Source organism: Acanthochromis polyacanthus, chromosome 13 (genome assembly GCF_021347895.1).
Source record: "Acanthochromis polyacanthus isolate Apoly-LR-REF ecotype Palm Island chromosome 13, KAUST_Apoly_ChrSc, whole genome shotgun sequence".
Classification (NCBI taxonomy): domain Eukaryota; kingdom Metazoa; phylum Chordata; class Actinopteri; family Pomacentridae; genus Acanthochromis; species Acanthochromis polyacanthus.
The window spans coordinates 37,274,700-37,288,010 of record NC_067125.1 but is presented as its reverse complement, the minus strand read 5'-3'; the positions used below and the strand labels follow the sequence as shown (position 1 = coordinate 37,288,010).

Genomic DNA, 13,311 nt, shown 5'->3' with positions numbered 1-13,311 from the left:
GCTTTTAAAGATAATCCATAATCAGTTAGTGTCATTCAGTAGAGAAGAAGGATTCAGATACTTGAGTAAAAGTACCAAAACAGCACTGTAAAATACTCAAGTAAAGTGCAGAAGTGATCTGTCTTATTCTAAAATGTCAGCTATTAAAAAACAAAAAACAAGCTCAGTTCAATTTCTTTTTCATTAAACAGAATTCATCCTCTCATCTCTGTGTTTGGTTGCGAGAAACTAACATCTCATTTTTTCAGGATTTAGATTGCTGCTTAAAATTGTATTTAAAATAATAAAGAAAAAATATTTGACGTGCATAACAAAATCTTCTGCAATTTATATGCTACTATAAGTACAGATGATGCTGTTTGATTGTTTAGCGTGAATGTGCAAGCTGCATTTTTAATAGCTACATAACTACATCTAATAATGTGTTTTTAAAATACTCTTATCATGTGCTTTAATATAAAATCTTTGGAGCATACAACCATCAACTAACAACAACAACGCAGCACAGTAAAAGGACAGTTTTTCCTATTTTAAGAATAAACAATAAAATTGAAAATATTTGCAAATATCAGTACTTCAAAACTGTACTCAGGTCCAGTATCTGAGTAAATATGTTTATTATTTTCCACCACTGCTGTCGCTGGACAATGCGTGATTCATCGCAGAGGAAAATGGGAGTTGCCGCTTGACGTTACTTCATGATTAGTTTGGTGTCATCTGCTGGACAAAATTAGACGTAGCTCAAACGCGTTGTTGTTCTCTGGATCTAACAGACTCGTGATTCACCAGCGCTGAGGAGAGCAAGTCAACAGACACAGCATCTACCCCAGCACACTGACAGCCTTTGTGTGTTGTGCTCTCAGAATAAAAATGTGATAAATAACCATTCCTGTAAACAAAAGAATTAGAAATAATATGGAATAAAATGAAGTTTTCTTTAGCAATTCAATCAATCAAGCTGGATTACCAGATGAGCAGGAAAATTGAAAGCTTTGTGCCAATTTGACAGAATGTTTGTGGGAACATATTCTGTAGCCTATCAGCTAACACGACAATGTCCTAAGGTGGATCCTGAGCCTGCAGTGTTGGAAGAGAGTCTGTTTGAAACTGTATTTTATTAAATTTTCTGCTCAATGCTTCACACTACTACACTTTTTTGTGCATTCATATTTTATGACTTTATTTATCAGTCTTTGTATGTTCCTTTTTATTATTTAGCCATCTCAATTGTTTTGATCCAGTGTCTTGTAAGCTTGTAAGTGAGCATTTAGTGAAATACGCGGGGGGAAAAAATCAATCACAAGGCACAGTTTTTAAAAATGCAGCATTCAAAATGCTTTATTATACACAGTTATACATTCAAATTCAGCTGAGGGATTACCCATAATGCACTGATGTTAGCACAAATCAGCCTGTTGCCCAACAATAAACCCAGCGGTGATGTACGAAAAGCTCGACAGAAACAGGGTTTGGAACACACAGCTACAGCTCATCATCACAAGACAATCATCTGCCTGCACCAACCAGTCACTTAATGAACTGTACTGGCTTTAAAAGACAAGAACAATGGAACCGAGGCAATAAGACACCTGCATGACTGACACACCTGTATCACCCTAAAGCCACTGTAGACAGCAGACCCAAACAAGCTGTGATTGTGTGTCTTCTCTCAGCTTTACACAGGGAGGAGCTGGTGTTTATTTCTCTGCTTCCACAGTCATCTGTTGATAGCTGTTATTACAGCACAAGACCATAGAGCTGACTTCTGCATTATGAGTCTAGAAGTGTCTCTTTATGTCTTGAAACAAACATTCACACATCATCATGTGCTGTACGTTGTGTTGCAGTAACAGATACAACAACACAGGCTGCAGATATAAGCTCACAATAAACAAACTCTGGGACACCTACAAAAAGGACAGCACGGAAAAGCATTCGTTGCCTTCTGTTGTTTTTCTTTGCTATTTTTGCTATGTGATTTTTTTTTCTATTGGTCTCTCTGCTGCAATTTCTACATGTACAAGTTTTCAACCACAAATGTTGCTCATTCTGAGTGAGCATCAGACAAAAAGTTTTCACATACCACAAGATTTTGCTGTAAGATCAGTGCAGTGTCTCTTCAGCATGCCAGTGCATTCGTTTGTATTTGGTTGTAGAATGTAGTGTTTGTAAAGAAAAAGTAATAATTTTTTTATTCTTGTGAGAGTGTCAGAAGTTTTTTGGAATGTCCTGTCCTAAAACCAGCACTCCATTGTGGTTGGAAAAGCATTTAGGGATTGTGAAAAATGTGTATTTTGGTGGAACAAGGCTTTTAAAAGAGACGTACGAAACCATATTTCTTCTAATATAATTGCACACATATGCTGAAGAGTAAACCTATAACAGGGCGAATGTTTTTGAACTAATAAGCAGGTATGTGACAAAACCTCCGATATGTCTTTCGATTCACATGTTGTGACTGCAGAGGCCAAAGCATAGGCGTTATACAATTTTGGTAACACCACACAATAGTTCTTGACCCTGTGAATAGTGTCATCCCTTTCTTAGACAGAAATAGGGAAGAGGTGATCATAAAATTGCAATAATTTGGAGTGACCTGTCGCTTTAATGCAGTGATGGGCAATTTATTTTTTTGCAAATCCAGTCCTTCTGGCCAAAATATCTAGTCCTGTGATGAACTTTGACTTTCATAGTCACATCAAAACCTTTTAACAGATCTATTAATCGTTGATAAAACTGGAAATAAAGCTTTTTTCTTTTAAAAAATCCAGTGAATGCAACAGCCATCATATGAATAGAGGCACGAAAGCAGCTGCAACTAGACCCTTTTTTTCAACTTTATTTGAATAGTTCTTAAATGAAGTCACACACACATGCACACAATACAAATAACTTCACTTCACTGTAATAAGGCTTCTGGAATTCAAGCACAGTTTTGCCTATTTGACCAGAAAATAACACAAACACTATCAGCAATAAAATGCTTATCTTGTCCTTTTAGAAGTTGCCAAACGTACAGTTACAACAACATTTTGCTTCCATCCTAACCTAACAGGCTGCTATTTCCATGGATGTCTCTGTCTTTCAGGGAAAATTTCAGTCTGATGATTCCACAGGATGATTCATGTTGGAGTTTGATTTCACTCTACATAACTGCTCCAGACGCACAACCTCAATCATTCATATTCTGGAAATGAAGGCAAAATGCCTGGAAACCAAACCAAAGCAATGAGCAGGAAGCCTGGTCCTGAAAAAAAAAACATCCTTTCCTCTTCCACCTCTGCATGGTTTCCTGCTCTTAGGGCAACCCCACTCTCTCCCTCTTTCACCCTATTTATCTTTCACTCTGCTCCTACATCTCGCTGTGTGTTCTCGCTGTGTGTCTTTTTGCATGATGTCTTCTTAGTGTTGTCAGTTTCCCTTCCTTCCCTTTGCTTTACTACAACATTTCTTTTAGTAGTAGAGCTCACCACCCCTCACCACTTCACACATGAGCTCCATAAACTCAAATAAGCTGCATCACATCAGATCAGTTGCATATTTGCCCTACAAAGAAAAGGGAAAAACTGAGTTGTACTTTTAACAAGCAGCAGTGAAGTTTCTGAAGCTGCTCTTCTGAGCTGTTTTTCCTAGGACAGAATTTAACCCCTGCAGGCATGCTGGAATAAAGAAGAAGACATACACATTCATTGTTTTAATTCAGTGCACATGATAGCTGCATAGTGTGTATACAAAGAGCTCTATTCACTCCTACTTATGACATTAACTATATGTGAAATGGGATTTGGCAGGACTAGTGGAGCAGAACTGCACACTGGTTGCACATTTTTACCTCAGATATTTGGTTTAGAGTTGAAGAAACACTAAAAAGTAAGCATATTTTGTTGATGTTATATTTTCTCTTTAAAAGCAAAAGAAAAAAAAATCTGAGCTATCTCACTCTTAACTTTTTTTTCAGTCAGACGCCATATACACACGCCTCCACCAGTCGATCCACTTCTTGCCTGCACACACTCCTCTGCTGCTTCTGTCGTTGTGTTTACCACAAGCTCTTCAATCTTAACGTCATCTCACAATCGAGCTTATTACATTTGATTAAAAGTGCAACCGTCCATTACATCGGGTGAACATGTAGAGATGGATTTTATGAAGCTGTTTGGCACCGTTATCGCCGTTTTCTTCCACCCTGGATCCACCGCGTCCAAAATAAATGGTAAGAATTTGTTCCGGGAAGAAGGAAAAGTCCCCTATTAAACCTTAACAAAGTGTATTATTGTGTATTTTATCTGCAGTGCATGACTTCGACTTGTTTGGTTTTGTGAGAAAGTTGCGAAAGTGTTTGCATGCAGCGCCAAACGACCTTATAAAGCACATTCGGTCTGGCTGTGTTGCTTTTTTTATAGCATGCGTGAGTTAAGGAGGATGATACTGAAACAACTTTTGAAGAACTTTAAAGCAGTTTGCGCGTTAAGCTGAAGAGATAAACAGGCAGCAGCCAAACTGAGCTCAGCAGCACGTGATGTGGTGGAAAATCAACACATTGTGATATGAAATCAGAAAGTCACATTTTTAACACTTTTAGCGTCAGAGTATAGGCTTTTCTATCCCATGTGAAGAATGCAAAAAGAGGAGGTGCTCTAGGATTTTGCATTTATTTTGCAATAGTCTGATCTATTAGAAAACCATCTAAAGGACGTCTGTCGTTATGCCATTGCTTCTTCATTTTCTTTACTTGTTATTACTCATGGTTAGTGTGGTTCTCAACCTGAGGGTCGCGAATTCTGTGTTGGACGTTTCTTATATCACGTTTTCAACTTGTGCAGGACAGCAGGGTGCAACCGAAAACACTTTTGCTTCATAATGAAGAAGAAAGCATTACAGATACATGAAACTTGCTTCTATATCCACAAAATGCACATCTCTGTGCTACATGATTAAGCATAGTTTGCTGCTCAGACCTTTCTTGTGCAACTCTTATCAAATTTGACAGAAGTGAAATGGTAGCCTAAAGTTTACCTCATGGGTGGGGTTAACTGCAACAGGCAGACTGGTTGGATGCAAAACTTGCAAGAAAACTCTGTTTACAAGCATTCAGTCATTATGATCCTAGGTATATATCTGTACGTGGATTCTATTTGTGGATCTATCAATGATTGATAGATATCCACTTATCTATCTGTCCTTCATCTAACCATCTATGTGTTCTAAAGTAAGAAAAGACAAGATATGCCTTTATTAATTTCACAGCTAGGAAGTTTGCAGTGTTCTGTCCAAACAAAACAAACAAACAAAAATTCCAAGAACTATATATAAGTTCAGGCGATACTGCACAGATTCAGCCACTGAATGTGGAAAGTCATTAATGCGCAGGATTACCCTGTTTATTGAAAAAATATTTTGCACAGAATAGTATTACACAGACTCTTTCATAATGGATGGCAAGGTTGATACATAGACCATAGATAAGCATGGATATTATCAATTTTCTCATTTCTTTCCATCCATGAAAGATAAATAGATGTGTGTGGACATCTTACTTTCCATCTATATCATGGATTTATCATCAATGAATTTTCAAAGAGATGGACCAAACGATGCATGTAGATGGAATATCACTCTTAACAGATTCTAGATCCAAGTGTGAAAATATATTTATGATTATTGACAATGACCTGTTTGCCAGACATTAACAATTTATTTTTTCCCCCACGAGGTAGGCAGCACACATTAAAATCATGTATTACAAACATCTTCATGAGTTACACAATATTGTTTGGAAACCAGAAGTCTTACCAGGCTCAGTCTGAAGGATGGATGTCTCAATCTGTGAAAAAAGTCATCCAGTTGTAGTATTTTTATTTAGAAGTTGTGGTTTTGGTCGGTTTAGTTGTATCACCTTGTTAAAACTAAACCTGCCCTGCTCACTTTTTGTGAGTTTGTTCCATTTTTAAAAACAGTTTTATATTTTAGGCAACAAAGTGTTTTTAAGATTAGATAAGGTTGGATTTGGATGTTTACTCACATGCCTTATTAATGGAAAAGCAAACATGATAAAGAAATGTACCTACATGCTGCCAACCAGTGTTTGCCATAGAGCTCCAAGAAAACATTTTCAAACTCTCCGCAGAATTTGTGGGAGAGTCCTCTGGTAATGTGGTAAACTGACCAGAAGCAGACCCTAAACTGAAGATCTATGTTAGAATTAGAGTGGTTGAGAATCACTGGCTTAATCTGTTGTCTGTCTGTTATTTAAAAGGCAGATTACCTGTATGTGATGTACAGTCAGTGCATTTAAACAGTCAGGATTCAGCTATTATGAAAAGTACCAAGTCATTTATAACTCTGCACCCTCAGCACTTCTGCATTTATCATTGTCTGTGACAGAGCACCACACCGTCCAAATTGTTTTGACTGGCACAATACTAATCTAAAAAGAAAAGAAAATCTTTTTATGGCCTTAAAAATATAGGTTTTGTGTTACAGTTGCAGAACCATATGGTTTGCTCTGCCCACAGTGCAGTGGGAAGAGTTTGGCAAATCAATGCAACCCAGAAGTTGAGATTCCCATTTTTTCTACAATACTGTACATTTATGATCTTCCTGCCACGTGGTCACCACAGGAGGATTTCAGGAAATGTAAACCCTGCATTAACGTCATGTTGTCTCGTTTTGGTGTCCAGGCCAGATTTGGCAGATTTGTCGGCGCGGGACGGAGCGTCCCTGCTACAAGGTGTCCTACATCCAGGACAGCAGGCGGAGGCTGACCTTTGAGGATGCCAGGCAGGTCTGCAGGGCGGACGGAGGCGAGCTGCTCAGCATTGAGACGGAAAGCGAGCAACGACTAATAGAGAGGTTCATACAGCAGCTGCAGGCTGGAGATGGAGACTTCTGGATAGGGCTTCGCCGCAACCCACAGCGTTACAGAGCAGGGACAACAAACCCAGGCTGCCCCTCGCAGTACTATTGGCTGGATGGAAGCAAGGCCAAGTTCAGGTTTTTATCGTTTTTGTTATTTTTAATGTATGAAAGTTTCAGCTGCATCAGTGAAAGTTGTGTGAGGGATCTCAAGGAGCACAGCGTGCTGAAAATGTCAGTGGAAAAAAGCTGCAATCAGTTGTGACCTAGAAAAGATTCTTGAGTTAAATGATGCTTGAGGGGGAGTGAAGGAATGTCTGGAGTCCTTTGCAAGTTAAATAATGTATGTAATAATGCAAATGATGTGATTTAAATGAGATATGAGTCAAAACTCATGTGCTTTATGTGCTGCAGGAATTGGCACTGGGATGAGCCATCCTGTGGTGGTGAAATGTGTGTGGTTTTGTACCACCAGCCCTCTGCACCACCTGACGAAGAAGGCCATTTCCTGTTCCAGTGGAACGATGACAACTGCAGCTCCAAGAACAACTTTGTCTGCAAATACCCAGAAGGTGAGCCGCTAGATCACAGACACTCCTGTTGTACCTGGCTGTGCACTGCTGGGAAATATTGACTTTTGGTACTTTTGGTTTTATTTGGTTCTTAAAATCTACTAAATCAGAATTTTATCTTCCAAAGAGCACTACTAAAACATGCCCACTGCTGTCAACAGCTAGAACTGAACACATAATGTACAGTTTCAATGTCAGTTGTCGAGATGACTGCTTTGCTTTTTGGCAACCTAAACAGATATATCACCCTGTGTTTAAGGTATACCTTTGCATATTTATTTTTAAATGAACCAATGGTTTTAACTTGTTTGAATATGGAAAAAGACATAAAACCTATATAAAACAGCCCTTCACTGAATCTGTGTTTGTATTTATAGAACCATTAACAACTTTACACACAGTTTTCACTTTTAACAGTTTTCTCATCTGAATGATGCTAATTTACTTCCTTGTTTTCTCTGGTGTTTGCAGAAGAAGTACCAGTGCTTACCAAGGACAGTGACACAGCACATGCAGGTACAACATACTGTCCTTGCATAATGTTTCTGTGGAATATAAACAACAAGCTACTGCAGATGTGTTTACACTTAAATCAAAAAAAGTCAGATTAAACCACCACGTTACTACTTTCGATCACTTTTTTGTAATGTCTGCTATGCTGCCTTTCCCCTTGTTTGAATCAAGACCTCTAGTGATCAAGGTTTATTAAGCTTTCCACTTTACACATTTGCAGGTAAATTCTGCAAGTTACATGTAGTTTAAGTTCCAGTTCATGTATGGTGTGTTTTTCTTTTAATGATGGAAATTACTCAGAAAAAGCTGCAAAAATCTGCAGTTTGACAAAAAGAGAATTAATTCAGATCTAAAGCTTATACAACACCAATTGAGGAACTTTGAAAAGCCGTCTTGTTTATATTTGCATAGAACTGCATATGATCACATCCTTTAACAACTAGAAGACTTCAGCAAAGAATCTAAGCAGGATTTATTGCAATACATAACACTTCTAATGTTTTAAATGAAGTTTTGTGCAGTAGCTAGATGTCATGTGTCATATTTTCTACTATTATATTCAACTGATTATGTTCATTTGCCTTCTGATTGCTCCAGTTCCATCTCTGAGGCCAAACGTATTGTCAACTACAGAAAGTGATGACAGGATAAAAATAGGACATCCTGAGTCATCGGGTAAGAAAAGAAAACAGTTATTCTTGATGCTCAGAGTTGATGCCCTTTCTGTTTTTAGGGAAACTATTAAAATTTATGTTTTAAGTGACATACAATGACAACAGAGCCTAAATACAATAAAAACACAAAGATAAATGTCACACTTAAAGGTCACCTTAAATAAAGTGAAGCCAAGTAATGTGTTTTTCATTGCAGTATCTTTTACAGACAATACCCTCTATGTTTCCTACATCCTTTATGCAACTATTCCTGCTCTGCTGCTGCTGATATTTGCAGCTGCTGGTTTCTTCTGCTACAAACAGCAAGCTAAGAGGTAAACATGGAAAGGTACAACAGGAATAAAATGGCAATGCGAAACATGACACAGTTTGAAAATAGATTGTGACCCTTTTTGCAGAAGAAGAAGAATACTTGGGTGTTTAATGCTTGTATGGAACTTTTATGTACCAGTATAACATACTGGTGCAACTTTTCTCTGAGTATTTACTCAGATTTCATTAATGTGAGCACACTTCTCCTCATGGTAGTTGTAACTTGTATATCTCTTTTATCTTAAAACTTTGAAAATTTTATGACTTTAAATATGTAGAAGAAATCTGTGGCCTGTTAAAGTGGTCAATTCACCGATAATTCTAATAATACCATAGCTAATACTGACATTTTTGTCATATTCAGGAGGAAGACAAAAACAGGAAGCTATCCCAGCAGATCAAAACAGTGGACGTCAACAACAGCTACACCTTGCCCCATACAAGGACCTTATGCCTTCAGTGACGTTACCAAACTGCCTCACACTGCTCTGCACAGCAGCCTGCCAGCGGACATCTTGACAAAGTACTCTTGTGCTCCTTCCCATGACTCCCAGTGTGACGATTATGAGAATGTGTCATGTGTGGACAGGGGGAGCGGCTTTGTGACCAATGACATCTACGAGACCTGCAGAGCTCAAAGCCGACGCAGCCGCAGCCAGACTGGATGGGTGGAAAATGAGATCTATGGATAACACTGTTGATGTCCATCTGGTCTCAAGTGTCCATTAGCCTCACAGGGAATGATGAAGGTTACCCAGCGATACAGAGGGACATGAATTGTTCTCTGTCCCTTTCTTTTTGTATCTACTAGTTACCTGTGTAGTGCAGGATTACAGAACATATGGCTGTGTCTGCCTGGACTCACCTGTACAGGTTATCAGAATTTGGATCTATCTCCACTGCTGCATCCAGAGTTGCAATTCAGAGTCATGCTGTTTTTTTGTCAACCATGACTCTATATTTAGGACCATAAAAATAAGCATATATTTTAAAATCTTTTTAATAAATTTTATTGGTAATCAAAACACATGTCTGTAGCCATGCTAATTTCACTGCGCTACGTGGATCAGCATGCTAACACGATCAACGATAGCATGATGATGTTTGACACGCACAACGTTTCCATGTTCACCATCACCTTATTGTACATGTTAACATTCGCAAATTTAGCTGATGGGAATGTCACTAGGTTTTCAGATTTAAAGCAAAGTATTTCAATGGATGAAAAGTTACAGGATCGCAAAAATTATTCTAAAGAAGGAAAGCATGTGTGTACTAAATTCCATGGCAGCTCATCCAATAGTTGTTGAGACACTTAAACCGCAAATGTCAACCTTATGGTGGCACTATATCACTGAGATAAATCATCTGGAAACTGTAAAGGTCTGCATAAAATTTTATGCCAGCTCGTGTCATAAAGGTTGAGATATTTCACAGGATGAGTGAGAACTGGGTGGAGGCACAAGAGGGAAAGTGAGAGGCATGCCAAGATCATGAGACTTCATCCTCAGGGGAGCATCCTTACCTGTACACGCTTTCAAGGCAGTCCGTGCTGTAGCTGTAGAGATGCTTCAGTCTGAAGTGGTGGATCATCTGCAGTTACTATGGCTAAAAATGTGAAAGTATTTCATGTTAACTGAATAAATGTTGACAGATATGGAAACTCATCCAAATATCAGTCAGAGATGGAAATCAACCATGATCCCATCTGCATGTCGAGTGATCCGGCACAAAATCTGGTTATAAATACAGTTGTTATTTTTGAACTGTAAGCACATTCATTTTTATTCTACCCTTTGTACAATTTAAATCATCATCTCTGACAAATTATGCATTTTCACTGCAGCACTAAGGCTTTGGTTTTAAATGAGGCATTAATGAAATCAAATAAGTGTTGCCAGTGGGGTGGCGCTGCAGTGCTGCTTAGTGTGACACGGTAAATTACATATCCGACCCTGAGAACACTGTAAGTGCAAATTTTGACTCACGCATGGTTACTCATTTTGTAAACAATCCCAGATTAAACTGCTCAGCCATTTTCCAGTGGCATCAGCAGGTATTGTGAGACACAAGGTCAAAAAGAAGCCGTTGGCTCTCTGCAGAGGTGCAGTTGTCCAATTCAGGGACTATTTTGACCTTTTCTTCTAAACTTGAAGAGTGATGTCATCCCAGTTTAAGGCTTCCTGTTTGGACTCTGATGTCAGGGAAAGGGACAGTGCATGCGGAAACACTGATGATAGAAGTCTGCTGACCAGAGTAAACCTCAAAGCCGTGCGCTTTCCTGACTCCACCTGATTGTGTGAGAAACTCGACCCTCCCACTGATGTGTCAGCACAGAGACTGTTTAGCAGTGAGCAGTTTAGAATATGCCATCAGAAGAGGCTCCTAAAAGCATATACGCCTTTATTTGAATAGTGTGAAGTCACCATGGATTACTGAACACAAATGCTTGTGTTATTTCCGAGTATGAGTGGGTTGTTGGGTCGGTGTCTCGGAAAGATGTAGCAAGCCCAGTAAGGAGAGGCTGAGTGTGTTCTTGGAGAATGTTAGGCAGGAAATGCCTAAAGCACATCTGGAACTCTTACATTCAGGAAGTCTATGCGTGACAGCAGAGGCCCTCAGAGCACTGCTGTGCTGTGCTCTGCTCGGCTTAGCAATCCTACTGTTCTCTGTTTCAACTGTCACTGCACAGCATGAAGAGAAACCACTGCTGGGCGTGGATGTGTGTGAGCTGTATCTCAGCAATGTTCAGATAGTTGTTTAAAAGATATTGTGGTTGCTTGTTTGACAATAATAGCCTGTGGGTGTATTCAGATGTGTTTTGTATGCAGGGGGAATGCCTGTGTGGCATTATTAGACATGTGTGAATGTAATTATTTAACTATTAACAATGCTGCACTGGGAAGAAAATCTGCTTCAGTGTTCTATTTTTGCCAACAGATGGTGCTGTCATGCAGCTGACCAAAGAGTCTCTGTGTGGCTGCTAAAATGTCTGGTTTCATATGAGGTTCTGCATATTACATTATATAATATTATGGATCTATAATGCATATTGCATCTTCTCTGGATTATATAACTTCGAGCAGACAATGAATGCGCTTTTGATGTGAAATCCTTGCATTTTGTTGTTTTTTTTTGCATGCAGTTTTGCAAAGCAGATTGTGTGAAGTACGCGGAAGTTGCAGTTTTAGGCTTGTTAACTATGAATGTGCAATGAAAGATTTAATGCTTGCGTTTAATGTGAAATCCTAACTATTTTTCTTTCCCTTTGTTTGCCAAATACACTCTCTGAAGCATGTGGAAGTTGCAGTTACACCCCCATTTCCGCTACTTTTTTTTTTTTTTTAACACAAAAGCCGATTAAACGCCTGCAGGGCGAAAACTTCAAAGTTACCTATGCGTGCAATCAAGGAGGGCAGGCGAGCAAACAGATTTCAGAATAGCAATTTTACCGGTTGACGTAAGAGGTGGGTCTGGTTGTCTTGGCAACCAATTGGCACTGAAGTGTGGAGCCGCTCCGTGGCCCCGCCCCCTGTACAAATACCCCTATGGCTTTGACGTCAATACACGTCAACCAGAGAACATGATGCCTCTTTGCAAGTCAACTCGTGTGCTTTCTAGCTGATAGAGGCACCTCGAGCTGAAATATTAGAGGTCTATTGTATTGGAGAACGTGGTGTGACAGCCCCCGGGCTCAGCAAATGGCCTGCTTCGTATCGCCGCGCTGACGGGTAGAGCGTCGCCACATCGGCGTCCAAGCTGGCAGGGCGACACAGAAATCAACTTTGTCTATTTTTAATGGACACGCTTGGAGCGGCGGCGGCGGCAGAAGCAGCGGCAGAAGCAGCGGCAGAAGCGGCGGCGGGCGGTTTGTTTTCCTCTCGTCTTTATCTGTAGCTGCCGAAGCAAAAGAAAAGAAAAAAGAGCACCGTGTTAGTGAGAGAGGAGCCCCTCGTGTGTCCCCCCACCTCCCCTCCTCCTGCCCGTCTGGCTGCCTCCTACTCGTCCACAAACAGTCCCGTTTTAGAACAGCATGGTCATGGCTGACAGTGTCCAGAAACCGCTGATCCGGGGTCCGGTCCGAGTGGGCTTCTACGACATCGAGCGCACTTTAGGAAAGGGCAATTTCGCTGTCGTGAAGCTGGCCAGACACCGCATTACCAAGACCGAGGTGAGTGGGGAACTAGTTAGCCCGAAAAGCTAACTTAGGCTACTGTTCTGCTGAGTTACATAACTTTTATGCACTAGTTGACTCCCCAGATATTCACAGCAGATACCGAAATGCTGTCCACATCTTGCGCTAATAGCAACTTGGATCAGCTTTACTGGCTGGCCGAGCAACAGCTGGTGTGTTGTGGATCCTCCTGCAGGTACAGGAGAAGTGT

General features: G+C 39.9%; 2 protein-coding genes across 5 annotated transcripts in view; both read left to right on the top strand.

Annotated features, from left to right (window-relative positions):
• Positions 1–3,973: 3,973 nt before the first annotated feature.
• Positions 3,974–11,836, top strand: laynb (layilin b). 2 transcript variants are annotated; one of them, XM_022200135.2, is made up of 7 exons: positions 3,974–4,213; positions 6,681–6,993; positions 7,270–7,427; positions 7,899–7,943; positions 8,538–8,615; positions 8,823–8,928; positions 9,291–9,953. In XM_022200135.2, exons 1-7 carry the CDS (start codon positions 4,138–4,140, stop codon positions 9,616–9,618), a joined length of 1,104 nt encoding a protein of 367 aa, XP_022055827.2. In that variant the 5' UTR covers positions 3,974–4,137; the 3' UTR covers positions 9,619–9,953. The 2 variants fall into 2 exon arrangements, with proteins under 2 accessions (XP_022055827.2, XP_022055826.2); XM_022200134.2 differs by having other exon boundaries at positions 4,096–4,213; positions 8,811–8,928; positions 9,291–11,836.
• Positions 11,837–12,482: 646 nt separating this feature from the next.
• The window catches only part of sik2b (salt-inducible kinase 2b), a 67,969-nt gene continuing 67,140 nt past the window's right edge, over positions 12,483–13,311 (top strand). For 2 of the 3 annotated variants that reach the window (XM_022200137.2, XM_022200136.2), the window contains exon 1: positions 12,484–13,097. In XM_022200137.2, the coding sequence (XP_022055829.1) occupies positions 12,960–13,097 (138 nt within the window). In that variant the 5' untranslated portion in view covers positions 12,484–12,959. Of the gene's footprint in view, positions 13,098–13,311 lie in introns of all 3 variants that reach the window. The other variant, XM_051957744.1, reaches the window with a different exon arrangement.

Bases quoted from the DNA above. Each gene is read 5' to 3' on its own strand.
- laynb (XM_022200134.2), top strand. From the start codon at position 4,138: ATGGATTTTATGAAGCTGTTTGGCACCGTTATCGCCGTTTTCTTCCAC. The intron at 7,428-7,898 runs GTGAGCCGCTAG...TGGTGTTTGCAG, and splicing joins TGTCTGCAAATACCCAGAAG to AAGAAGTACCAGTGCTTACC. The intron at 8,616-8,810 runs GTAAGAAAAGAA...TTTTCATTGCAG, and splicing joins AGGACATCCTGAGTCATCGG to TATCTTTTACAGACAATACC.